The sequence below is a fragment of the Hippoglossus stenolepis genome, chromosome 6 (genome assembly GCF_022539355.2).
Source record: "Hippoglossus stenolepis isolate QCI-W04-F060 chromosome 6, HSTE1.2, whole genome shotgun sequence".
In the NCBI taxonomy this organism is placed as follows: domain Eukaryota; kingdom Metazoa; phylum Chordata; class Actinopteri; order Pleuronectiformes; family Pleuronectidae; genus Hippoglossus; species Hippoglossus stenolepis.
The window spans coordinates 4,764,202-4,788,290 of NC_061488.1; the positions used below are offsets into that span (position 1 = coordinate 4,764,202).

The 24,089-nt window shown below is 41.6% G+C and overlaps 3 protein-coding genes across 4 annotated transcripts; all 3 read right to left on the reverse strand.

Moving 5' to 3' along the window:
- Positions 1-835: 835 nt before the first annotated feature.
- Positions 836-8,304, reverse strand: slc13a3 (solute carrier family 13 member 3). The gene is made up of 13 exons (XM_035159452.2): positions 7,999-8,304; positions 7,109-7,374; positions 6,570-6,748; positions 6,082-6,151; positions 5,490-5,669; positions 5,284-5,409; positions 5,048-5,140; positions 4,824-4,928; positions 4,598-4,695; positions 3,610-3,722; positions 2,986-3,147; positions 1,628-1,765; positions 836-1,550 (listed from the first exon to the last, which is right to left on the reverse strand). The coding sequence occupies exons 1-13, from the start codon at positions 8,104-8,106 to the stop codon at positions 1,386-1,388; spliced, it is 1,803 nt and encodes a 600-aa protein (XP_035015343.1). The 5' UTR covers positions 8,107-8,304; the 3' UTR covers positions 836-1,385.
- A 2,092-nt stretch (positions 8,305-10,396) lies between these two features.
- Positions 10,397-14,059, reverse strand: LOC118110494. 2 transcript variants are annotated; one of them, XM_035158265.2, is made up of 6 exons: positions 13,915-14,059; positions 12,980-13,108; positions 12,636-12,849; positions 11,956-12,086; positions 10,845-10,924; positions 10,397-10,730 (listed from the first exon to the last, which is right to left on the reverse strand). In XM_035158265.2, the coding sequence occupies exons 1-5, from the start codon at positions 13,939-13,941 to the stop codon at positions 10,865-10,867; spliced, it is 561 nt and encodes a 186-aa protein (XP_035014156.1). In that variant the 5' UTR covers positions 13,942-14,059; the 3' UTR covers positions 10,397-10,730; positions 10,845-10,864. The 2 variants fall into 2 exon arrangements, with proteins under 2 accessions (XP_035014156.1, XP_035014155.1); XM_035158264.2 differs by having other exon boundaries at positions 10,397-10,924.
- A 7,825-nt stretch (positions 14,060-21,884) lies between these two features.
- Positions 21,885-23,489, reverse strand: tcf15 (transcription factor 15). Its single transcript, XM_035160488.2, has 2 exons — positions 22,806-23,489; positions 21,885-22,276 (listed from the first exon to the last, which is right to left on the reverse strand). Exons 1-2 carry the CDS (start codon positions 23,271-23,273, stop codon positions 22,214-22,216), a joined length of 531 nt encoding a protein of 176 aa, XP_035016379.1. The 5' UTR covers positions 23,274-23,489; the 3' UTR covers positions 21,885-22,213.
- Positions 23,490-24,089: the final 600 nt, after the last annotated feature.

The following is a 24,089-nucleotide window of genomic DNA, read 5'->3' on the forward strand; positions in this document are numbered from 1 at the left end:
CACACAATGTGACTGTGGTTTCAGAATGACACAAGACTTTGTTTCTGTCATCACACACAGTGAAGTTGACCACACGGTTTATTTTAAGGCGCCGTCCACTCGAAAAATGGTTTATTATTTTCACCATCGTCTGCTTAACGTGGGAAAGTTCCTCAGTTCGTCTGCATTCAGGCTCAATGCCGAACCACTTCCTGTTTTACGCTTCACTTTGTTCCAGTTAAAATGAAAAGACGAAGAAACTAATGTGGGTCAAGGTTTGTGATGAGGCCCAGCATATTGCTATTTCTAAGAAATGTTTTCTGGATCACACACACACAAACACACACAGACACACACACGTGCATTGGATCTATTGGAAGTCACACGTGTGCTGACAGTTGGGTACATCGTGTCTGAGTCTGTGGGTTCGGCTGAGTAATTTATAGTTTTGCATCTGAACGTGATGGGACCTTTTGCACTGACCCTGCCGACACTGAGTAACCACACAAACCTGCACAAGTTAAATATTGTTGTCTGGCCCAGTGACTTTAGCAAAGGTCCTTCAGGCAGTTTACAACACCAAACAGATATTGTGAGGAATTTACGACTGTGTGCTCTCACTCTCTGTCTCTGTCTCTGTCTCTGTCTCTGTCTGTCTCGTCTTCAGAGGCCGGAAACTGTCAAATGTGTGTTAAACCTGGAGTAGAGCGACATCTCATTAAAACCTGACCAAACTCTATTTGGTTGTTGGATTCTATAAAAAAAACTGAAACTCAGCCGCTTCAGATATTCTGACAATTTCGTCATTGCAGTCAAAAACCACATGCAACAAAATGATCATGACAAACTCACACAATTTCCTTGTAACAGCATTTATACTGCATTACCTGCAAATCACTCTGTAACAAAATTTACACGTTCATTAGTCAGGATTCATCCTCTAATATAGACAAGATTTAAAACACAACAAATAAACAAGTAACGTGATCTGTGAGTGATTTCAACCAAAAATATATATATTTTAAAAGAATTATTCACAGATGCCTCTCTCATTCTTCATCAATACAAACAGCGCCCTCTGCAGTCACACTGGAGTTTCAAATATATATATTAAAAAAACGAACTCTTCAGAGCTCGAGCTGTTGTGGTGTTTTATCTTTGTTGAGGTTAAATGTTTCTCTGGTCCTGTTTTAAAAAGCAGTAAACAATACAGCTTGTTCTGAATGAAATCTTGACACTCGAGAGCCTAAAAAGACACTTGAATATAAAAACGTATGTAAAAGCGTCACAACAGGTAAAAGCTGAAGCTCCCAGAGCGACACAGTGTTGATGTCTACCGACAGACTTGAGTCCTGTTTAGTGTTGAATCTTCACACAATCCTCTGACCCTTCTCCTCTGTGAGCGATCAGAGAGTCGCATTGAGCGCCTGAACGAAAACAGCAGCAGACTTGTTGATGGGATGAGCCCATTCCGGATACGTGTGCAGGTCGAACATGGCGACGCCCCACGTGTTCACGGCCAGAGAGACCGAGAGGATGCCCAGGATGTTCATGACGAAGCCAGTCTTCACCTGAGGAGAGACGAGGGTGTCGATTAACCGCAGTTTATGAATCGCGTTAGCATCGAGGGCCGCCGCGATGATCTCACCATGTCTTTGACCATGAGGTGTCCTGATGCGAAGGCGATGGAGTTGGGAGGCGTGGACACGGGCAGCATGAAGGCATATGAGCATCCTACTGTGGCTGGTATCATGAAGTACAGAGGGTTCACTGACACGTGAATAGCCTGCAGAGACAACCACAAACACATGTTGGGGTCAGGATATAGGTTATAGGTTACATCACAGCCACATAGCTTCACAGATTATCTCATAGCTGCACTCAATCAGACCTCACAAACACCCAAGAGAATTTGGGGTGTTTAATGAGCATGAGAAAATGGGGGGGATAGGTTTTTGGTTCAAACTCTTATTTTGTATAGAAACGCTATGTTGAAATCCATAAAACGTGCTTTATATTCTAACGCAGATCGAAAGCTGTCTAAAGAAACTAAATCTGTTGCACTAAGTGGAAGGAAAAATTACAAATATGACGTCTAGAATCTTCTATTTGATGATTGACACCGTTTCATACATGTTATTTAAAAATCACATAGGCTGCATATTGTAAGAAGTAAGTGAGAAAAGGTTTATGAGCTTCTTACCTCCTCCAAGGAGGCAGTGCTTTCGTGTGCGCTTGTCTGTTTGCTAGAAGGATTATGCAACAAACTACTGAAGGGATTACCAGGTAACTCGCTGGTGTGGGTCAGGAAGGAACCGATTGAATTTAAATGTGGATATGGATCATTCGTCTGCATCAAGCCAAGCTGAGTCCCCTCGTCCGTTCACCTGCCTGCCTCTGCTCAACATCTGCAAATCCTTTATCCGAACATTTTATTGACCTCTTGTCCGTGTCTGTGAATCTGGGTCCAGCCGAAAAAAGATATAACCTGACACTGTTGGGCCTTGGCGGAGATATATGCTCTCTGACCGCCCTTCTAGTTTTCCCCTATGTGATTGTTCCGCTCATCCAAAGTCAGCTGCGATTAGCTCGAACCCCCCACGACCATCTGAGGATGAGCAGCAGAGCTAATGAGTGGACGGATGAATGATCCCTTCAGGGGAAATTCTGGGTGATTAAGGTCCAATATATTTTCAACTCAGTGACGAAGCCTTTCTATACGTCCTGTAAACGATTGTTTGAGTTTGTGCTTTGCAGAACGAAAGCTCCGGATAATAATTAGTGAGAGCAGCAGTTAATGTCCAACAGGCTTCAAACAGAACATCTATTGCAAGAGTTTAACAATCCCACTAAGCCTTAGACCAACATCCAGCATGAGCCAGCAAGAACCCGTGTTCCCAGCTCAGTTCATCAGTTTCCATTGCTTTGCTCTCGCCCTGTTACACAGCAGGAGCATGTGCGTATGTAAATAACTCTGTCTCTCTTCAAGTCGAAGTCCAGTCTTACCAGTTCAGCAATGACGGGTAGGAATATTATGATCGTGGCCGTGTTGCTGGCGAACTCAGTGAAACAGGCCAGGAAAGCAGTGATCAGCATCACAGCTGCGGCGGGGGGGACCTCGGCCAAAGGTTGGAGGTGGCCCCCGATCCAGGAGGCGAGGCCGGACTCCTGCCAAACGCCACAAGACAGGGGTCAAGGGTCAAGAATCAAATCACAACATAACAGAGACAAACGGAGACAAGGACCCAAACAGAGCAGAGCCTCTTTCCTGTCATATTCTATCTTGTTTTGTAAAGCACTTTGTTTTGAAAAGTTCATTATTATTTTTAATATCTTCAGATTAGTCTTATTTGTAGTTACTCACTGCACATAAACCCTTTAAGACATATTTAGTTGTCTTCACACTTTGGTTTTTGTAGGTTTGTTCACAGTAGATGTGTGGTAGTGGAGTGTAGGTGGATTCATTTACCCTTTACCCAGGCTCGCTGTTTCAACATCCCCAGACTTTATGCCAAGCTAAGCTATCCAGCTAACAACTGTGACATATTTAGTGAACAAATAAGCTCTCGGGTTTCATTACAAGATCAGTATTAATATTATTTATGTTTTCAGATCATCCAACATCTTTACCTCACAAGCTTTGGCCATAGCGAAGCCGCCTCCGAGCAGGAGGATGATGTTCCAGGGAATAGAGTCCTGGGCTTTCTTCCATGATAAGAGAGGAACGTAACGAGTGTTGGAAGCTGAGGAAAACGTGGAAGGGAAAAATACAATATAAGTCAAATATAATTCAATATGAGCTTGTTTCAGCTTTTGGAAAAGTTTTCCATAATTTACTTATCCTTGGAAATATGAAAACATAGCTGGTGTCTGCTGATACAGTGTGAGATTGAATCAATATCCTGTTTACATCCTGTAAATACAGTGGATGCTTTTCTGCTGCTTACAAATCAAATTAGGAGCTGGATTCATTTCCATATTCAAATCAACAACAGAAACATGAGAATCAGCTTCTTTTTTTACTTCAAGTATTTTATTATTTTTGCTGTCATACTATATTTTTAACACTTCAATAGTTTCCTTTTCAGCTTCTACATTTTGCTGAGCTACAACCAATTTTCCACTCTGGTAGATATTAATGTTCTGCTCTATTCTAAAAATCTGACCTAAATTGAAAGAGACAAACGAACCCCACGATTTGTTTTTTTGGCTCAACCCCAGTGGTTTATTTGACCAGCTGAGCAAAATATATACACCCACACGTGTCTCTTGTTACATGCAAGACACGTGCGCACTCACACACACACACACACACACACTTAAAAACCTCTGTGACAACATAACTTTGAGAGCTTACTCTAATCACAGAAACAGAGGAACCACAGTCTCACTGCAGACTTTTCTAATCTGCATAATTAACATTCCTCAGGTTATTTCCCGTGTTTAGCATCAGCTGTTCCAGAGACACAGACTGAATGTCTCTGAATCTCTCTCAAAAACTTAATCATCAATATCAACTTCTGACCCGACCTTGAAAGGTCAGGAGCTGTTAATTGGTCGTTTCCAGCTGTTTCGTCATTTTGATTTTGTCCCTTTAAAAAAGAGAGGGGTCACTGACCTTGAGGGTCGAACCACCAGCTCAGAGAAGGTTTCTGTGACGGGAAGAAGAACAATATGGACACGATGATCACACCAGTGACGGCATCTGAGACGTACCTGCAGGACGACAAGAGGAGATCATTAGGATCATCAGCAGGCGACTCAGTGTGTAAATTGTGGGATAATTTCCTAATAGAAAAATGTACTGTAATTGATAATAAGTTAACTACGCTGTGTTTTCTTACCCTTTTTTAAAAAACACAGACCAGCCGGTGATAAACTTGGGATCTCGTGTGAAGAGGAGAACAGCGAACAATACAAAGAAGAAAGCGATGGCTCCCTGTGCGAAACTGAGAGTGAGTAAAAGAAGAAGAAGAAAAGTCCGTAAACGACTCTGTGATAAAAAATTAAAAAATGGCCTCATTCGCCGTCTGTTGCATGAGATTTGCAGACATACACGAGTCCTCACTTTATGGGCCCTAGTTTCCTGTAATCGTCCTGGATTAGAGCCTGGGCTCTGGCCTCGGCCTGGGCTCTCCGGTCGTGTCTTTGGATGCACAATCTGCAAAACAAATACTGTGAGATACACTGTATTTCAAAAGGAAAACAGTAATTCTGCCTCACAGTATTTATCCTGATATCCAGAAATTACATTTGGCCTTTACTGACAGTGACAAGTGTCATTTTCCTTTCAGACATGTATACCGTGTGTTGAGTCCCCCGTAGAGAAAAGCAATCCACAACCATCCCACAGACAGGAAGAGAAGCATGAGTGGGAACGCGAACGCAAACCAGGAGCCAAAGTTGATGAGGTCACATTCTGGAAAGTAGCTGTGAAGCAAAAAAAAGGGTTTGTCGTCAACTAGTCTGAAAATGACCCAGTTCTCTGTTTAAGCTCTGCACAGAGTCACCTCTTCAGCTGTCCAATCAGGATGAGGTTCGGTGCGGTGCCAGTGAGCGTGGCCGTTCCTCCGATACTGGCTGCGTAAGGAATACAGATCAGGAATCCTTTCCACACCTTCAGCTGATACTCCGACTCAGATCGGATCTCCTCAGCCGTCCTCACGTCAGTCGGCTCCGTCCCGTCCGTCCTTTCAACGTTATCGGACACATCGTTGTTTTGCATGATTTAGTTTTATTGCCTGGTTCAGCACTCTTCTGAGAGTTAGACGAGGATATTGATATCATCCATGTCCGTAACAGCTACGAGTCATATCTTATAATAATAGAAATAAACTTTATTTACACAGCACTTTCAAAACAATAGAAACCAAGTGAAAGCATTGACAGCATTAGAACACAAATATGTGTTACAGACAAGAAAAGAGTGAAAGTAAATCGTTTCTAGTCTTTATGCTAAGCTAAGCTAATTTAGCCAACAGCTGGCTCCAGCTTCGTATTCACCCCACAGATATAAGAGTGATTTGAATCCTCTCATCCAACTCTCAGCAAGAAAGTCACCATGTTTATTTTCAATTGTCAAATGATTCTTCTTCTTCTTACCCGTCTATCGACAGCAGTTGTTTTTCCAAGGGCACGGCGGGCAGCGAATGCATCTTTAAGGTGCACTGACCTGAAAGAAAGTTAAAGAGTTTAAATTAAAAACTACGACTAGAATAACACGGATCTCCAAACGTGAGTGAAAGTCTTTTGTGCCTTTAATACACAACTGTATGTCAATAAAGCGTCATTAATCAATCACCACTTGAATATTGACTAACTTAGTGTCTAACGACTCAGTTTGTTGGAAAAAAGGTTCAAAGTTCGCAGCTTAGATTACACATTAAAGGCTCGTGGGGACAGAGTTAGCACATACATGTCTGCAGGTTTCTGACGTGTCATTTCAACAATAAACAAACATTATTAAACCTGCATGTATTGATTTTGGTGTAATTCCGTGGCAGTGGGATGAACTGTAAACACAACGTTGGCATTTATTCACTACTATTCACTCGCTTTAATCTTTTTTGTGCAAAAAAAATCCAACGTACCATTTACGATATCGCTGTCTGAATCCTCTGTGGACTTGCAGTTCTTCTTCAGCGTCTCCAGGTCTCCAAACAGACTCTCCAGGATGGCGTTAGCGATGGGAAGCATCATGGCCGTCGTGGCCGTGTTGCTGAGCCACATGGACAAGAAGGCTGAAGTCATCATCATTCCAAATATGAGCCTGGAAAATAAAACGATTCCCGATCAGATCAGTGACACCAATCAACACCACAGCCGCTCACTTGAACCTATGACTTTTAAGAGGATAATAGAAAATTCTTAGTGTCGGTAAATCACACAAGAAGACAAAACCATGTCTGTCTCTCGATGCTTTCACACTTCAAACTTTCTTTCATGGCTCTCAACTCCAACTCCATGAAGACTGAAGACATAAGTATTAAAATTGGGTCCTGATTATGTAGGGAACTGTCTTGTTCATTTCTGGACTTGGTCTTCTCATGTCCTGACAGTGAGATAAATACAGAATCACCAGGCGTGTCCTTGTCCTTATTAAACATTATTCCAGCAACGTTTCTCTCACCAGGCTGGTTTTACTCCCACAATGCTCAGGACCTTCAGGGCTATTCTGCGATGCAGGCCCCACTCCTCGATGGACGACGCCATAACGAGCCCGCTGAGGAAGAGGAAATTGGTCTCGAGGAAGTACTGAGGGCAGATCTTTTTCGACGGAATGATTCCCAGTGTTGGGAAGAGGCAGACTGGGAGCATCGCGGTGACGGCAAGAGGAAGGGCCTCCGTGCACCAGAACGTCGCCATCAGCACCACCACGTAGAGACATCTTCCCTCCTGGAAGAGAAGGAATAACGTGCAGTCAACCGCACAAACAAAAAGGAGACGGCAGATGATGGACGACTGGTGTTTGAGTCATCTGTGTGCACAAGAGGCCTTTTCTGTGTTTTTTTACCAGGGCTGCAAATAAAATCAATTTATTCCACCCTTTAATTTAATTGATTATTTAATTCATTAACCACTGAAGTCAATGCAATGTCAAAAAATTGTTTCAGCTTATCCATCACAACTCACCAGAGTCTCAATAGGATGTTTTCAGTTTGACTGTTTTGTTCAATACAAAGTCCAAAACTAAAAGATATTCAGAGTTATGAGACAAAGAGAAATCCTCTTATTTGAGTTACGGGAAACAAGAGAATATTTGTTATTTGATAACTGAAAATACGAATCCATGTTCTAAATAGCTGCTCGTCTTGATTCTATTCAATTGTTTCAGCTCTAAATGATACGATGCACATTTCTTCATTCTTGGAAAACTCTGTCACTCCTCCTGTTTCTGACTAATGACAAAAGGGTCACAACCATGTGGATCCATTTTTCTACGCTTGTGACATTTCTTGCACATACTTCAATCTTTCATCCTTTACATGGAAAATGCACACGTGAAGAAACGCCACTCACCTTTTCGGGCAGAGTAAAAATCAAAGGCAGTAAGATGAGCGGCGTGAGCAGCAGAATCAGCTGCTTGTGGACGCACCACAGCTTCTTGGACACGACAGAGATTTTCATCTCCAGAGGAAAGTTTGTCTCCGGTTGAGGGGAAAGGAGCTGCAGACTGCCTGAGAGGAACCTGCTCCGCTGCACTTTGAAGCCCAGAGCTGGAGTGTGGAGAAGATTAACTATAAACTGAGCTACAGGTTAACTCCTCGTGTGGTGGTGTCAAATTGTTAAGAAGGGCAGAGTCAGGCTTCCTGTCAGGTTTCAACATGACTGTCTCTCCCAGACCGGAGGAGTGAGGCATCTTCAGACACACACACACACACCCACACACACACACACACACACACACACACACACACGCACACACACACACACACACACACACACACACACACACACACACACACACACACACACACACACACACACACACACAAACAAACACACGCGCTCAGGATTATGTTAATTTTGTGTCGCTCTTGCAGTTGTGCTGCAAGATTAGTAATTTAAATGCTAACACTTTTAAAAAATAGGGAAATTTAATCCAGGCCCTGCACATTGAATGGTCAAGAGGAAAAACATATGTTGTATTTGCATTATTTTATTCTAATGGTTATGACGTAGCCCAGGATAATGATAACATGACAGGTAATGTGTTAATGTGTAGTTAAATGCATGGAACATGGAAGGATGTGTTATCGGTCAGGATTCATGGGGCGGATCCAGGAATTCTTTTAATGTTCTTTAGCTGGTTAAAATATAATTTATCCAGAAACTTCTGTATTCTGTGAAAAACTTTGGTCACAAGTAGGTTTTAAAACATCTTCTACATATTCTCTTGAGTAAACCCTCTGAAACTAAACTAAATAATAACATATCTCGCCTGTGAGAACTCCAGCAGTCACGCCACATGCTCATACTCAGTACTTTCACTCTTTAATCCTGGATGCTGAGGAGTCCCCCCCCTCCCACCGACGGACCGCCCTGGACACGATTTGGCTCGACTGATGTTTCAGCTCGATCAGAAGCACCGCCACCTTCTCCTGACCCCTGTAATCTGAACACACTCGCTGTGTAAACCTGGAGCCAACCTGAGTCTTGGCAGCCGTGTTAACATCACTGTGTGTGTGTGTCTTCATCAGATGAGCCAGATCATCTTTTTCACAGCAGACATTTTGACTTGATGTGTCGTAGCAGCAGAGACACAGGTGGAGCTCACTGACACGAACCGTGGCTCGGGTCCAACAGTCACTGTGAGAGAAGCCTGTGCTTTAATTCCACTGCACTGGAGGATCCTGCTTTATTCAGTAACGAGTTATTATTATTATTATTATTATTATTATTATAAGTTGTTTCATAATAATCAATTAGAATTTCCTCAATGTGTCAAGAACCAGGAATTATTCCTTCAGTGAAAATGTAAAAAACAAACAAACATCACATCTCACAATGTTAAAGAAAGTTAAAATCCTGGATCTGCTACAAAATTCAACGGGTTCTTATTTGAACTATAACGCATCCATGCAGCAACAGATCCATACAGTCGATTTTTGAGTAATCTTGCTAAATAAACCAGCCAAAAACATAGCTTGCAGCAGAGGTTTGAACTCAAAGTGCAAACAAAGATACAAAGAGAGTGAGTCCACAAGCATAAAACATCATTAGCTTAGTTATACAATATACCTGCCACACACTGATACTGGAAAAACCTATATTATAATAATTGCCATTGCTGCTCCCTTCATCTCTGTCAGACATTTTCTTTGGATTAGATATTTTAGATATTGATGCACTTCTATATATATTTTAGACACTGAGTTTTCTTATGAAAGATGTAGATATTGTTATTTTGTTGACATATTATGTTTTATTTTCCCCTTTTGATAGTTTTTCTTCATTCTTGCTGAGAGTTGTCACGCCCTGTTTATCCCTATGAGGTAAATTGTGATTTACAAATATGTGCATATACAATTAAAATGTGATTGATTGATTTATTGCTTCTCAAAAGGTCTAAACACAAATCATCGTGTCAACAGAGACTCTTGACTGTGTTGTGAGGGGTGTCCAGCAGGTGGCGCTCTGTGCATGTTATTCTCCACACTGTGAGCCTGCTGTGCTGCTCTCAATGAGGCCCCTCACTCCTCAGTCATCTCTGATCAATATTTACAAGAGACGGTGTTTCCTGCTTTAATCTGACTCTGTAAACCAGGAGGTGAACTCAGTGGTAGACGACCCCCTCCACAGGTGTCTGCTGGGTAAAAGCTGCGGGAGTCCTTCAGAGAGCATGAATACATACTTTCACATCTTCACATCTTACACAGGAACCACGTCAAGAGAATAAAAGTCAGACACTGATAACGATGGTTGAGATGTTTATATGATAACGTTAACACAACATCAGATAAATGGAGGGTTGCTCATTGGTGTGTGTGTGTGTGTGGTTTCACTGGTTTCAAACATGGTGTCAGGAAGTAAATGTGCAACAGGCAGAGGGTGAAAACCACAAGGCACATTTGTTATTTAACTTTTATAAATGGCACAATTAACAGCAGTAGAATACTTACAATTTAATTGATAAACATTTTAGTTTTAAACCCAAGATTTTATTTTTAAAAAGTGGAAAACGTCAAGATTCAATTTTACATGTGTTTTGTGCGAGTGGTTTTCGTTCGTCCTCTCACATCCTCTCATGTCTGTTATAAAACGAGAACAGAAAAAAAGACCTTGTGGAAGCAAGTAAAATACAACGAATAAACAAACCAAATTCCTTCTAATTTCTTTTTTAGAGGATTTTTCGGTGTATTTACACAATCTCTTGAGTGTCCAATCAGAGGAATGTGCTTCTTTCCCTACGTTTCCATCGTCTTGAAGTCACGACACCAATCACCTGAAGGATCGGAGAACAAATCAGTTAAGGCAGTTGTTGGTTTGGAAAGTGCCCCCCCCCCCCGCTTTGTGGAGGCGAAAAAACAAAAGTCCACGAGCTGTGAACAGTCAGAGCAGGAGTTAGATAGTTAGGCCCCAGTCTGTCCACAGACATGAAAACTCCCACAGGCGTCTTATTGTCAGAGGTGTCAGATTCCCACACCAGTCAGGATTACTCAGAGTTTCATGCTGAACATAAAAGAAACTTAACCAGCCTCTGATTTCAATTCAATTGTGGTCTTGCTTTCAAACGCTTAAGTGTCAGCTCTGTCACTTATATATGTTTTGGGGACACTGAAAAATATGAACGATAATATTGGATTGGATTTGTATTTTCTTCTTTTATTTGTTATTTAAAGTTTGTGTTTTTATATTCAGGTTTCAGAACACTACAGTACAAGAGGGTACACTTGTTGTTATTCTGTTCTCTGAAATGGAAGAAAAAACCCACCAGCTTCAAATTTGAGAGAATTTACTGCTTTTCCACTCGATGTAATATTCAAAATGTCTTCAGCGTTTGGTCCGTTGGCTGAGATGTGACGATATCATCTTGTACTTTTGGAATTTGAGATTGGCCAAATTATTTTTCTCCTTCGACCGATAATTAAAAATACAAATAAATGACCAAGCTGAATAATCTTTACTTGTTCTCATTGAATATTAATCTCTTCCTATGAGTAAAACATGTGGGTGTTCCTCAGGGTTCCAGTTTAGCACCGTACGCTTCTACAGAAGTCTGTGTGTTGTGCGGCTGTACTTCCCCATTAAACCATTCTTTACTGTGAGTTGCTGGCTGGGACCACAGCTTTTCTGGCCAATCAAGAGGAAGAAATAGAAGTCATAGGTTTTAGCCTCGCAGGTCTGTGGTTTAACCACCAATCGAGGACATCAAAATGTCCATGTGACACTTTTGAAAAACCGCCATTTGAGTTCTATGATAACTGAAGTAATTATAACGGGGAACCAAGGAGGAATAAGATGAAGTTTATTTACCCAAACGCTGATTATGGATAAAAAGACTTTGACAAGGCCCACTGTCATATATCCCAGAATGCTCCACAGGACTGACAGCTCCATTACTTGTGCATTGGGGGAGGGGGACGCAGTCGCAGGAGTCACAGAATCTGGGTTTGGACAAAATAAAAGATGAAAGCTGGAGAAACCAGTGCATGAATTTGATGTTTCGGTCCAAACTGATTCAAGTGTATCACAGCATTAACCTTTGTTTATTTCTCAGTGATGTTTAAACATGTCAATCTATATTTCTTTGATTAGATGAGAGTTTTAAAAATCTCTGCTCACACTGCTGGTGCAAATGTGTTCAGTGGGTGGGATGTATGTAAAATGCATAAATGTCACAGTGGAAAGGAAAGTGTTACGTGTGTTTGAGGAGATAATCGTGTGTTTCCTGTTCTTTTATGTGGCTCCGCCGCCTTTGTTGAAATGAGAGTAAAGTCACCAAGTTTGGGACTCACTTGTCACATGAATTGAAAACATGACGTTGTGTTGACTGTCATATAAACCGATTATATCGTGTTCTGAATGTTGGTGCACCTTTAAATCTTAGGTCATAAAAAATGATGTGATACATTAGAAATACAGATTTAAATAGACAATAAAACAGTATCAGTGAGAGTGGATTATGATGAAGGAAAATAAAACTCAAGACGCACCTTGAACCGTTAGGTAGACCTCAGAATTCAGGTTTGTACCCCCTATATTTGCACTGATGAAACAGTCGTATTTGCCTGAGTCTTCGGGCGTCACGTTGGGAAGCAGCAAACTGTATTTGTCCCCGAAATCTGCTGTACGGCCGAAACTGTAGAACTGCGTTACATTTCCCCTTTTTTTCCTCCTGACAATGCCATTTCTGTCCTGGTTGTTGAGCTGTTAAAGTTAAAATAAGATAAAAGCAAATTTCAGAAGTCAAATATAAAGAATAGCAGAAAAAAAGTATTTATTTATTGACTTGATTGTGGATAAAACTCAGCATAATCGCCTGAAATGGGCGACTGACCTTGTACCACACCACATTGATGAAGTCGATGCTTTCAATGTCATCATAGAGACACGGGAGTGAAACGTCACTGCCGCGGTCGGCTTGAATTCCTGCCAGACTCTGGGTTGTGTAATGCACCAACAGCAGCTGAGAGAGTCACAGCACAGTGTTCACAGAGCACGAATACAGTTCTCAGATTCAATGTTAACACAGATCTAGATAAATGCAAATTATCTCTAACACAACAGAGCTGCAACGTGTTGGGTCTTCAGGGTGCTTGTTTGTTTTTAGAGTTTTTGGAGGGGAGTTGATTCACCTGTTCTAACCTCGCCTCCTCTTTGTACAGCACCACAAAAACCATAAACAACCAATTAATCAGACTTTATTTGTATTGAACGTTCCACACAAACAATGTAACACAATGTGCTTTACGGAATAAAAGCAATGAAAGCAACATCCTCTGCACCCACCTTCATCCACACAACAATATAAACTGGAGGTGAAGCAACCCTGCTGTAAATCTCACAAATTTGAAATGAGGAAACGCCAAACGAAAGTAAACAAGGGAAGATTAAACGATAAAGATTAAGTAATAAAATGCTAATAGAGCTGTTAAAGGGATAAAAATGATAAAATAACAGAGAAAAACATATGGATTAAATAATCAAATGCAAAAAGAGACGAGAAAAAGACAAAGGTTAAATTATGACATGTTAAAGTAGATGTGATAACGTGAAACATAAAATAAAGATAAGATAATAAACACAAGGAGTAAGTAGATTAAAAGTAGGATGAGCAAGTCAAATAAATAAGTGAATAATAAAAATAAAAGAATAATTAAATATAAGCAGTATATAATAGAAATAAATTAAATAGAATGTAATATAATAAAAGTAAATATAAACTATATGTGAAATATTCAAATGAATTTAAATTTTTTATGTTTAACTCACCTTAATGAAGAAAAGCAGCTGTGGCATCTTTCACGTTTCTTCTGCAACAAATGAAGTTCTCATTTACAGTTTGTCTGTTTTCCTGTAGAAGGAAGTGAGAAAAAAAAGGTGCTCGTACTTTTTTATGACCACATGAGGTTTTGGGTTTGTGTCACTTCCTCCATGTCCACATTTCAGCTCTGAACTTTATTTTTTTCTAAAAGATTTTGTGTTGTCTTTTAAAAGTTCGGCAGCTTGAAGAGTGAATTAAGTCGAGAAACTTTAAACGTGAAGTTCAAGTTACTTAAACATGAAGGTCAAGTCACGAGGCTCCTGCTCAGCCTGTGAAAACACTGGTTTTATCATCTGTGGCTGTGGAGGAAAACTTTTCGAGTTTGAAAAATACAGATTAACCTGATTTCTGTCCCGACCCATTGGACAAACTGAGGTCAGGGGATCTCAACCTCAGGTTCTTTACACTTTGTGCAGGTCCACATCTCTGGTGGGTTAACTTCTCAACTCGGTGCAAATAAAGATGGAGGATGCTTCTTCACTTCCTGCCACTGTACAAAAACTGTCAATCGTGCATTTTCATCCCCTTTTTATAGCATCAAATGAGAAATTAAAACCAAACTTACTGGAAAAATTAACCCTTGAACAAACATCAGTGTGATAAGAACTTTATTATGACAGAAGTTGTACTTTGACTTTTTTAGTTCGGTCCATGTCCCATCTACTAACATGGAAAGGGGCACATCATGCTGCAGCCAGCCACCAGGGGGCAGTCAAGTTATTTTGGCTTTACTTTTGGGATTTATTATGTCATCGGTCTATGAGATGTGCCGGTGGGGGGAGCAATAACAACAGTTTTTAAAGGACCACTGCGAAGGATTTAGTGCCATCTAGTGATGAGATTGAAGATTGCAACTGAATACCCCTCCCCTCCCTCCTCCCTCTCCCTCCTCCCTCCCTCCTCCCTCTCCAAGAGAAACTACGGTGGCCTTCAGGAAACAGCCCTCTCTAGAGCCAGTGTTTGGTTTGTTCTTTGTGGGCTGCCGTAGAAACATGGCGTGCAGCGTGGAAGACGACCCGCTCCAGAGCTAGATATGAAGGGTTTACTTTAATGTTACAGAGTTTGAGATGATTATACACTTATGATGATGTAATGATGATAAGAGCTCAGACCTAAATCCATCAACACAATACGACAATATAACATTCATAGGAAAAACTTGAGAAATCAGTATCACTCACCAATGTTTGATGGGTTGAATTTAAAATGGATTTTACTTGATTGGTTAGTGAGGGCTTCCTCCAAGAGACACACACACACAATCACACACACTGACACACACACACACACACACACACACACACACACACACACACACACACACACACACACACACACACACACACACACACACACACACACACACACGCACACGCACACACACACACACTGTACGTTATGAGGCTGGCTCATCCTGTTGTTTTCATCTCAGGGAACTCCCCATTGTCTCCCTTCAAGCATATTATTTGTATGTGTCGCTCCCGTTGACAAAGGAGGTCGATATATGGTTATTAATAGCAGAGCGTCTTTATGGAAGAGGAAAGACTGAGGTCTTTGGATTCCACCATCTGCATTAAACAATGCGTCAGTGAGCAGCTGCTGGCACAGCGAGCTCCAGCACAGAAATGTACTGATGTTACGACAGAGCATCGGTGGAAATGAGGCGTTTTCGGCCACTTCCTATTGGACGGCGGCGACTGCAGCTGCGAGCGGTTTTAAGATTTATGACAGGCACTAATCTCAGCATGAAAAAATAAATGGCAAATGCAAAAGCATGTTACACCACATTCTTCAAATATCTCTCAGTTGTTGGTCAACACAGGTGCCGGGATGTTCCAGTGCTGCTTTTAGTTAAACATCTTAATAAAGCACGAGGGAGTTTTACTTTTATACAAACTACGTGTCAAAGGAACTCAGGAAATGGAAACAGTATGTATGCATTGTGCGACTCATCGGGGTTGTGATTCTCTGATGGGTTCGATCGTGGGTGCGAGTGTGAGTTTTGTGCGCATGTGACCTGTGCATGTAAGTGTTTGATTGTGGCTCTCTGTGTTGCAGTTACAAGGGTGTTGCACGCCACAGCGAATCCCAGAGGTTGTTAGCACGCCCAGCTGCCGGTGCAGGGCTCCATGTTTCTGTCAGCGAGCTTGTTCTGCACACTCTTTAGCCTCTGATTGAGGAAATCCTCTGACTGTTTGCTCTGTTTGCTGAAATCAAACGTCCCAATGGTTCCGCCGTCGCTCCCACAGGCCCCGTACACGGACACTTTCCCATGAAGGCTGTGCATGTTTACTGGGGTGTGACAGATATATGGCTCTTTGATGAACCGTCACAGAACCTGCGTCTCTGTGCTGGACGAGCTGATAGGTGAAGCCTCTACGACGGTAGTTACAGCGGAAATAGCTTCACTGAGACCCACACTTACAGACCTAGGAACAGTTTTTATCCAAATACCATCAAAGCATGTCCTGGTTTAAGTGCAATAACTTTTTATATTATATTTTATAATTACCTCCTCCAAGGAGATTATGTTTTTTAACCCCCGTCCGTTCGGCTGTTGGTTTGTTTGTTACTCGGATTAAACAAAAACTCCCGGAGTGATTTCCACTAAACTTGGTGGAAGGAAGTGATCTGGATCAGGAAGTATCCTAATCTTACATTGTGAGTTTATTCTTGACCTTTCTGCCGATTTGTCTGGAAATCATTCATCGATCATCATGACAAAGATCAGGTATATTTAAGGCACTGATATTTATATAACGGGGTAATTTGATTGAATTTGACGAGGCTGTTTGGCCTTGGTGGAGGTATGCGCTCCACTGAGTGCTATTCTAGTTGCATATGCTTTTTATGTGTGTATCGGTTGTTTTATCTTTCAGATTTTTATTATTTTTGTATTACAAAAAACAACCACAAAAATAGAAATGGGCCAAACTACAGGGAAACAATTCACACATTAGAAGAATCAAGTTTTTAATCTGTTACTTGGGTGATGAAGAAAATTATCTAAAGAAAGAATGGTTCAGATTTGTTGTGATGGCTACAAATCCCTAATAAAGAAGTTTTAAACCTTTTATTTTATGAATATATTTTAGAAATTTCATATTTAACAGATAGTTTTCTCTTTCTTTCTTTTTTTTACAACATTGCCCTTATTGCTGAGTTGACCTTGTGTTAACTTACATATGAAAACACAATTTGAAACTTGCCTTGAAATTCACATCGGGAATAAAATTTGTTCAGTAGTTTTCACGTTTTTTATTGTGCTTCAGTGCAAATTTGAGGCACTTTACCAGAATATTTTTATTTTTTATTTTATATATTACATTATATTATATTTATATTTCAATATTTTATTTTTCAACAAAAACTCTAAATTCAGAAGGAAAGATTGCACTTGTAGATCAAACTTTCTACATTATCACCACTTTTCATACTTTCAGCATATTTGACTAATAATGGTTTTATTTACATTTTCACTGCAAAACTTGCATTAAAAATTGAGTTCTTAAAATGTCTGTATTGATAATTTTACTTCAGTAAAGGATCTGACTTCTTCCATCTCTGCTGACTGGCCTGTTTCAGTAAATTGTCAAATCTCAAACACTCATTATAATAAACATATGGAGTTCACACACGTTAGAGATGATTTAGATTGAATAGTGGGTGTGTGTGTTTCTTCAGTTTGATCTTGATGATTTGTTTTGGCCTCCTGACGGTGACGGTAACTGCCTGACAGGATTCCTGTCTTTGTGGAGGAGCTGTGGACGCAGCCCTGCATCACGCTGCCGGTTCAATTGTTTACTCAAGGAAGCAAAAAAACCTCCTCAAGTCTCTGTTTCTGGATTCTCACCTCTGCCTCTGGGCTTTGGCAGGAGGCTGATCGTACGAGCCTGCAGCAGAACAGGGCCGTGTAACGACGAATTGTATTGTTCCCCTGATTTCTTCTCTGGGATTTCCTCTCACCAGCAGCCCCCCGCCCACCCCTCCTATTCAGGCCGCAGCCCTCCATCATCCTCCCTCTGTCTGGAGGCCTTGCCAAGCTCTCTGGCACATGAAAACAATTGTTCTTATGTGGGTTTGAGGACACATAATCGACTCCTCAGACGGGCTTTTCTCCCCCACAGAAGCCTGGCTGACGGTCAGGCAGACAGACTTCCTCCTCCTCCTCCTCCTCCTCCTCCTCTTCACGGAAAAAGTGGTCATGTTCAGTAAAATCGGAAACGAGGTATCTGAGTCTCGAGCCACAGAAGTGACTCAGAACCATTAATATCTTTGACATGCAGGTGGAGCGAGGGGCCATCTCCCCAGCCGCCGAGTGTTTGAAACCTGCTGAAACAGACTCTGCGAGAGCAAAGAGCTATAAAAATATTACCATGTGCAGGTTTGTGTCTAACAAGAGCCCTCTGGCAGGACTGCACAATCCTGGGGATAAGCACCCATGTGGGAATCAGGACTGTGCTCCCAGATGATGTTGAAAAAACGCTCCACATCCTTCCTCTTTCTGGATCATCTATTTTAGCGATTCTCTTTCTCTTTTTTTTTTCTTGCCGAGGCAAAGGCATGGAAGATGTGATTTTATTTTATTCTGTCTGTTTGGATCACACGTCACTGTTTGTCCATCGACATCACATCAGGGACATTTATGCACGGATGAGTTAGAAAACCAGAAACAAAATGTGAAACTTTATTCTGAAAAGTACAATGAAACACTGAGCTACACAATAACTTTAATGATGTAATAATTTGTACACACTCAATATTGGTTCAGGTTTAGTTTGTAGTTTTATTGTGCAATTGGAATTTTATTTCTCTACTGCAGCCATTGTTCATCTGAATCCTATCATTACACACACTAAAAATCACTGGACCAAAACAAAGCACCAGCACAACACTGGTTTGTTTGGACCAGTGTTGCCAGTTTGGGTGATTTTCTTTATATTTCTTCATTTTCCCATTTAATCTTGAGGGTAAAACTCGAGATTCTCTGTGAACCTCTGTGAAAGTTATAAATCTTTTATTATAACAAATTATAATTATAACAAAATTATTCTTGTTCTTCTTTTAATTGCTCTAAATCAAATTGCCTTTAGGATTAATAAAGTTGTAATGAACTGTATTGTATTGCTAAAATAATTTTTTTTTATTCTGCATGAGGTGTTATTGCTCTGTGATAAAAGACTTGTAAAAGCTTCTGTTCATACAAATGAAAACATTATATCAAACATTAATTATATTTTTTATTTTGAAGCTCTCTGACGATTGAGCTACTTTTGTCAAATCTGGCGAAGCTGGTTTATAATCCACTGATTATGTTTATTCACGTATATTCAAGTAAAACATGGTGATTGTGGTAAACTGAAATAATCTACTGTAAGAATCAACTCTGTTTTAAACATTGTACATGACTGTGTTTTTATTAATACATAATATCTTTTACGATGTTGCTCTGTACATTTTACATTATATGTTTTGTGACAATTTTAAAGCAAAACCTGATGTTTGATTTTGTGTAAATAACCCAACAGCTTTACTTTCTGTCCAATTTGGCAACACTGGATTTAACCCAGTGATACATGTTGATTTACCCAAACTAAAATATGGTCTTGTTGCAAACTATAATCAGTGTTCAGGCTCCACATCACTGTGTTGTGATTAATAAATAATAAATGAATATCTAATGTCATTTGTCCTGTTGTTCAGCACATTTAACAATAAACACTTTTAATGAAAAACTCGATGTTTGAGTAAGAAAGACAACAGTTATATTAAAAACAACAGTAGCAGTGGGTCAAAACAATCCATTTGTTCTGGGTTAAATTAATGTGTCAGTTGTTTTTTGACCTTTGTCTTTAACCCAGTGGTTTTTATTGTGCAGGAGAGAAGAACGGAAGCAGAAGTCATCTCTCTTTGTCTCACTCAGCGTTATGATTGTTTATATGAAGTTACAAAGGTAATTTCAGGCTTCATCCATCAAAGAGGCGACAATGAAATGTAGCAGAAGTAGAAAATAAAGAGAAGTAACAAGTGTTTTGCTGCCGTTAATCTCATTTCTTCTCTTTCACAACACAATAGAGCAAAGACCATAAAGGGTCATTTTTCATCTCGGGTCACAGAACCGGCAGGAGGAGGTGGAACTGCCGTCCGGCTTCATTTCATCTCCAACTGAAATTCTTCCTGCTCGAACTCTCTGCTGGGACCGAGAGAGGCGAGTGTCCACGGAGGAGGGAAAACTCGCCAAAGTGAAGTAGTTAAACCTCTGCACTGGTCCCCAGGTGTGTCCTCGCCTGTCAGACATGTTAAACACTTCCACACTGACCTTATTTGCTGCCTTTGCTCTTCCGCCACATCTCGTCTGATGCTCTGTGCCATCAATTTATCACCTGTCACCTCGGAGGGGGGGGGGGGAACAGGCTCCTTCCGATTTCGTTGAAAACTCACTGTTTGGTTCCTCCGCTCTGCAAAGTACCACCGGAGAGGCCGTACATCTGGGTCCCAGCGCTGGATGATGTCAAGACTGGCGCTGACCCAAAGCCCGCCGCACAGAGAGTTGCTCAGAGGGGTCGGTGGGGCGTTGTTTTCCCTTCCTGTGCCTCCGTGACATCTTCCTGCCGGGGGGAGCCTTGGGGAGCCGTTTGGGGGAGGCCCCGGGCCCCGAGCATGGAGAACTTGGCACAGCAAATTCTAATTAGCCTGACAGGGCAGGTGGGGGAGGGGGGGAGCTTGCCCCCCCCCCCCAGCATGCACCTTTAAACACTGCTTTGAAAGCCTCTCTCCGCACAGCCTCCTGCATGTGCTGCCGAGGAACCCCTCCGCTGTCATTTTGAGGACTGAGTTTGCGGTTTGATTCCCGACAGGAGCTCGGCCTCAGCTGTCTGAGTGTCTGAGCCTCAATCTGCCTGTTAGAGCGGCTCAGTCCGACTGGAGGAGACGGAAAAGACTCGGCTGCCTGAGCTCAGCGCCGGTTCGGAAATGTTTTCCAGTCGACTCTTGACGCTGAGAGAAACGTGACGATGTAATGAGAAATAAATTACAACAAACTTTTCCGGTCAACTGTAAGAAAGTAAGAAAAACAGTAATTATCCGTGGCGATGACAGCGATAGTGAGAGCATGAGTCTTGCGATGATTACGAGTCGACGGGGTTTCACGTCTGCGCTCCAGCGTGACCTCTGACCTCTCACCCCATCTCTCCCTGCCCATTGGGCCGACAGCAGTGATTTATCCCCCTGACATACCAACAGCTGTGTTGGGGGCTCCGAGCGCAGAGCCGGCTACTATTTGCCGTGACTAATCGATAACAGACTTCAAAAAACACCAATCGTGAGGTTTGGAACAAAATAATACGCCAGGCAATGACACCAGAAACCCCCCCGAGCCTTTGCCGTGGCTCCGCCGGCTTCATAAACAACGCCTTGGACAACATTACTGGAAACAATGGAAATGTGTGTGTGTGTGTGTGTGTGTGTGTGTGTGTGTGTGTGTGTGTGTGTGTGTGTGTGTGTGTGTGTGTGTGTGTGTGTGTGGGTGGGTGGGTGTGTGACATGTTTCCATAAAGACATTCATCCCTCTAAATAAGCGATTAGGACGATCTACTGCATGTTTGCAAACAGCTAAAGATGAATACACTTTGTTCGCTGAACTTTCAGTTGTCAAAAAAAAGAAATATTAAACTTTCTGAACAGAGATTTTAGTTTTTTTTCGAGTAGAAAACAATTGTTGCAGCTGCTGTTGTGAAATGAGAGCTTTGTTTCTCCAACACCAGCCAACCTGAAACAGAGACTGTTCTCCAAGGACATAAACATATTTTTTTTTTTGAATCTCCATCATCTGCATCATCCCAGTCACCATAACAGAGCTCTACTGTTTGGTGTCTGAAAAACTTCATTTTACACGAATCAGTGGAATAAGGCACTTTTATTTTTTGATAAAATATATTTTATTTAAAACTTTTGAAAAAACAAAAAAAAGACAAAAAACTCATAAGTTTCAAACGAATGCACGGCATCCTTGAAAGGCTTATGCTTAGAAATTCTCAGTCAAGTATAAATAGTCTTTCTCCTCTTCGATCATTTGATCCAGCATGTGTACATACTGTGTGTGTGTGTGTGTGTGTGTGTGTGTGTGTGTGTGTGTGTGTGTGTGTGTGTGTGTGTGTGTGTGTGTGTGTGTGTCCATGTTGTAACTCCAGCTTTGACTCTTCCCTGAGAAACTCTTTGATTATTTTCAGGTTGCTGATGTTCCTCCAGTCAGCGTCTCATCCGCAGTGGACCCAGTCCTCGCATTTTCAAACAGTCTTTTCCATCTTTAATCTGCAAATAAACAAATGTCACAGTTAAATAAAGATTCAACAATATTTGTATTTATCTGAACCAGAAGTCACTGTTGTGTTACAGCTAAACAAACATATGATTCATTTTCTTCTTCTATACATAAACAACTCATTTACAACCACAGTGTTTCATGTCAAATTAATTTCTACATGTAGGAGGCAGAGGAATAATGATGTTGAAGTTACTCCAGTAAAATAAAAACTACAACCATCTGTGTGTGACAGTCTAGATTTGCACTGAGCGCCAAGACATGTGCAGTGCGTAAAAGGCTCTTTTACGCACAGAGAGCTGCAGTTAAAGTGAGATGAAGTGGTCAAGTTTTAAAAGATACGCAGATGCTTCATTGGCAAATATCTTATAAAACACAATTAGGTCACAAAAATAACGAGTTTGGGTTTGAAGATGATGAATCTGTGATGAAATCCAAGCATTTAAACACATCAGTTTTATTTCAGATGCACTGAGTTTCCAGCCAGTTTGAATGACGGAGGCATTAAACTGTATTTACCCCTTTCCTCTGGGTGCTCAAGCAGAAGGTGCAGATGGTCCTCGGCTGCTTCGCCCCGCTCTCCCCCTGCACATGCATCGCGCCGAGGCACGGCTGTCCGTCCGCGCCGCCGTCCCCGATGAGCAGCACGTTGGCCAAATGTGAGATGTAGCTCGATGCCAGGCGCAGGGTCTCGATCTTGGAGAGCTTTCTGTCCACCGGCTCGGTGGGGATGAGGGTCCGCAGGGCTGTGAAGGCGCCGTTGACGCTCTGGGTCCGGCCTCGCTCCCTGGCGTTGGCCGCGCTCCTCTGCTTCACCACCACCGGGGAGTCTCCCTCCGCGTCGCGCCTGCGTTTCTCGCCGGACTCGCAGTAACTTTGCTCCGAGCTGCCGTCGCTCTCGCTGCGGTTCTCGTCGTCCTCGGACATGAGGGAGAAGTCTGAGTAGATCAAGTGCGTCGCCGCAGGCCGCAACATGGCGAAAGTCATCCTCCAGAGTCACCAGCTCCCAAATCCTCTGTTTAATCCAGGACCTGTGCTACATCTCAGTTTGACTCCAAGGCTGCAGACAACCACCTGTGGGAAAAAGACGTGTTTTCATGAGGTTTCACTGGTGCATGTTGGGGATGGACGCTGTACCTGGTCAGCTGGGCTCTTATAGCTGGATGGGAGGAGCTGCAGCAGCAAAGTTACAGTAGCTGCTCGACAACAGCTGGACTCATTCTGCAGCTCAGCGTGGATAAATCACACAACTGTGCACAATAATTACACACAAACACGACTAATGCTTAAAGAGTCACATCCTGCTTGTACCAGTCGAACCTACTTAAAGATTGTGACTCCCGGAAATGCTTGAGATTTGCTTTTGGCAATTTAATATCACACTTTTCAAACAGAAACCGATTGTTATTCTTTATTATTTTTTACTTTTGCAGACTGAAGTATCACAACACACAATATATTCAGTAAGTTATACATGTATACAGTGTTGGGAGTGATATACACGTCTTTCAACAACAATAATAATCCTATTTAAGTACAGAATACTTTTGCGTTGAAGGTACGTTAGCATATAAAAAGTAAAAGTTCTCAGAAGAAGAACAGCATCACGGAATTTTATATTACAACATATTCAGAATCAGCTTTATTTGCCATGTGTACACACACTAGGAACTTGATAGACATACAATTAACTACAGACAACAAGAAACTAGCAAATACTGTGTGCAAATAGAATAGAATAGAAACTGTGCGAGACAGTAGTGCAACGGGGAACAAGATGTGCAACGATGGACAAAAAACTAT

Coding starts and splice junctions, on each gene's coding strand:
- LOC118110494 (XM_035158265.2), bottom strand. CDS start 13,941: ATGCCACAGCTGCTTTTCTTCATTAAG. Junction 12,087..12,635: donor GGTCTACCTAACGGTTCAAG/GTGCGTCTTGAG, acceptor GTCCAAACCCAG/ATTCTGTGACTCCTGCGACT. Junction 10,925..11,955: donor TATCCATAATCAGCGTTTGG/GTAAATAAACTT, acceptor CCGATCCTTCAG/GTGATTGGTGTCGTGACTTC.
- tcf15 (XM_035160488.2), bottom strand. CDS start 23,273: ATGACTTTCGCCATGTTGCGGCCTGCGGCGACGCACTTGATCTACTCA. Junction 22,277..22,805: donor TGAGCACCCAGAGGAAAGGG/GTAAATACAGTT, acceptor GTTTATTTGCAG/ATTAAAGATGGAAAAGACTG.
- slc13a3 (XM_035159452.2), bottom strand. CDS start 8,106: ATGAAAATCTCTGTCGTGTCCAAGAAGCTGTGGTGCGTCCACAAGCAG. Junction 3,723..4,597: donor CTGGTGGTTCGACCCTCAAG/GTCAGTGACCCC, acceptor CGTTTTCCTCAG/CTTCCAACACTCGTTACGTT. Junction 1,766..2,985: donor TACCCGTCATTGCTGAACTG/GTAAGACTGGAC, acceptor TTGTCTCTGCAG/GCTATTCACGTGTCAGTGAA.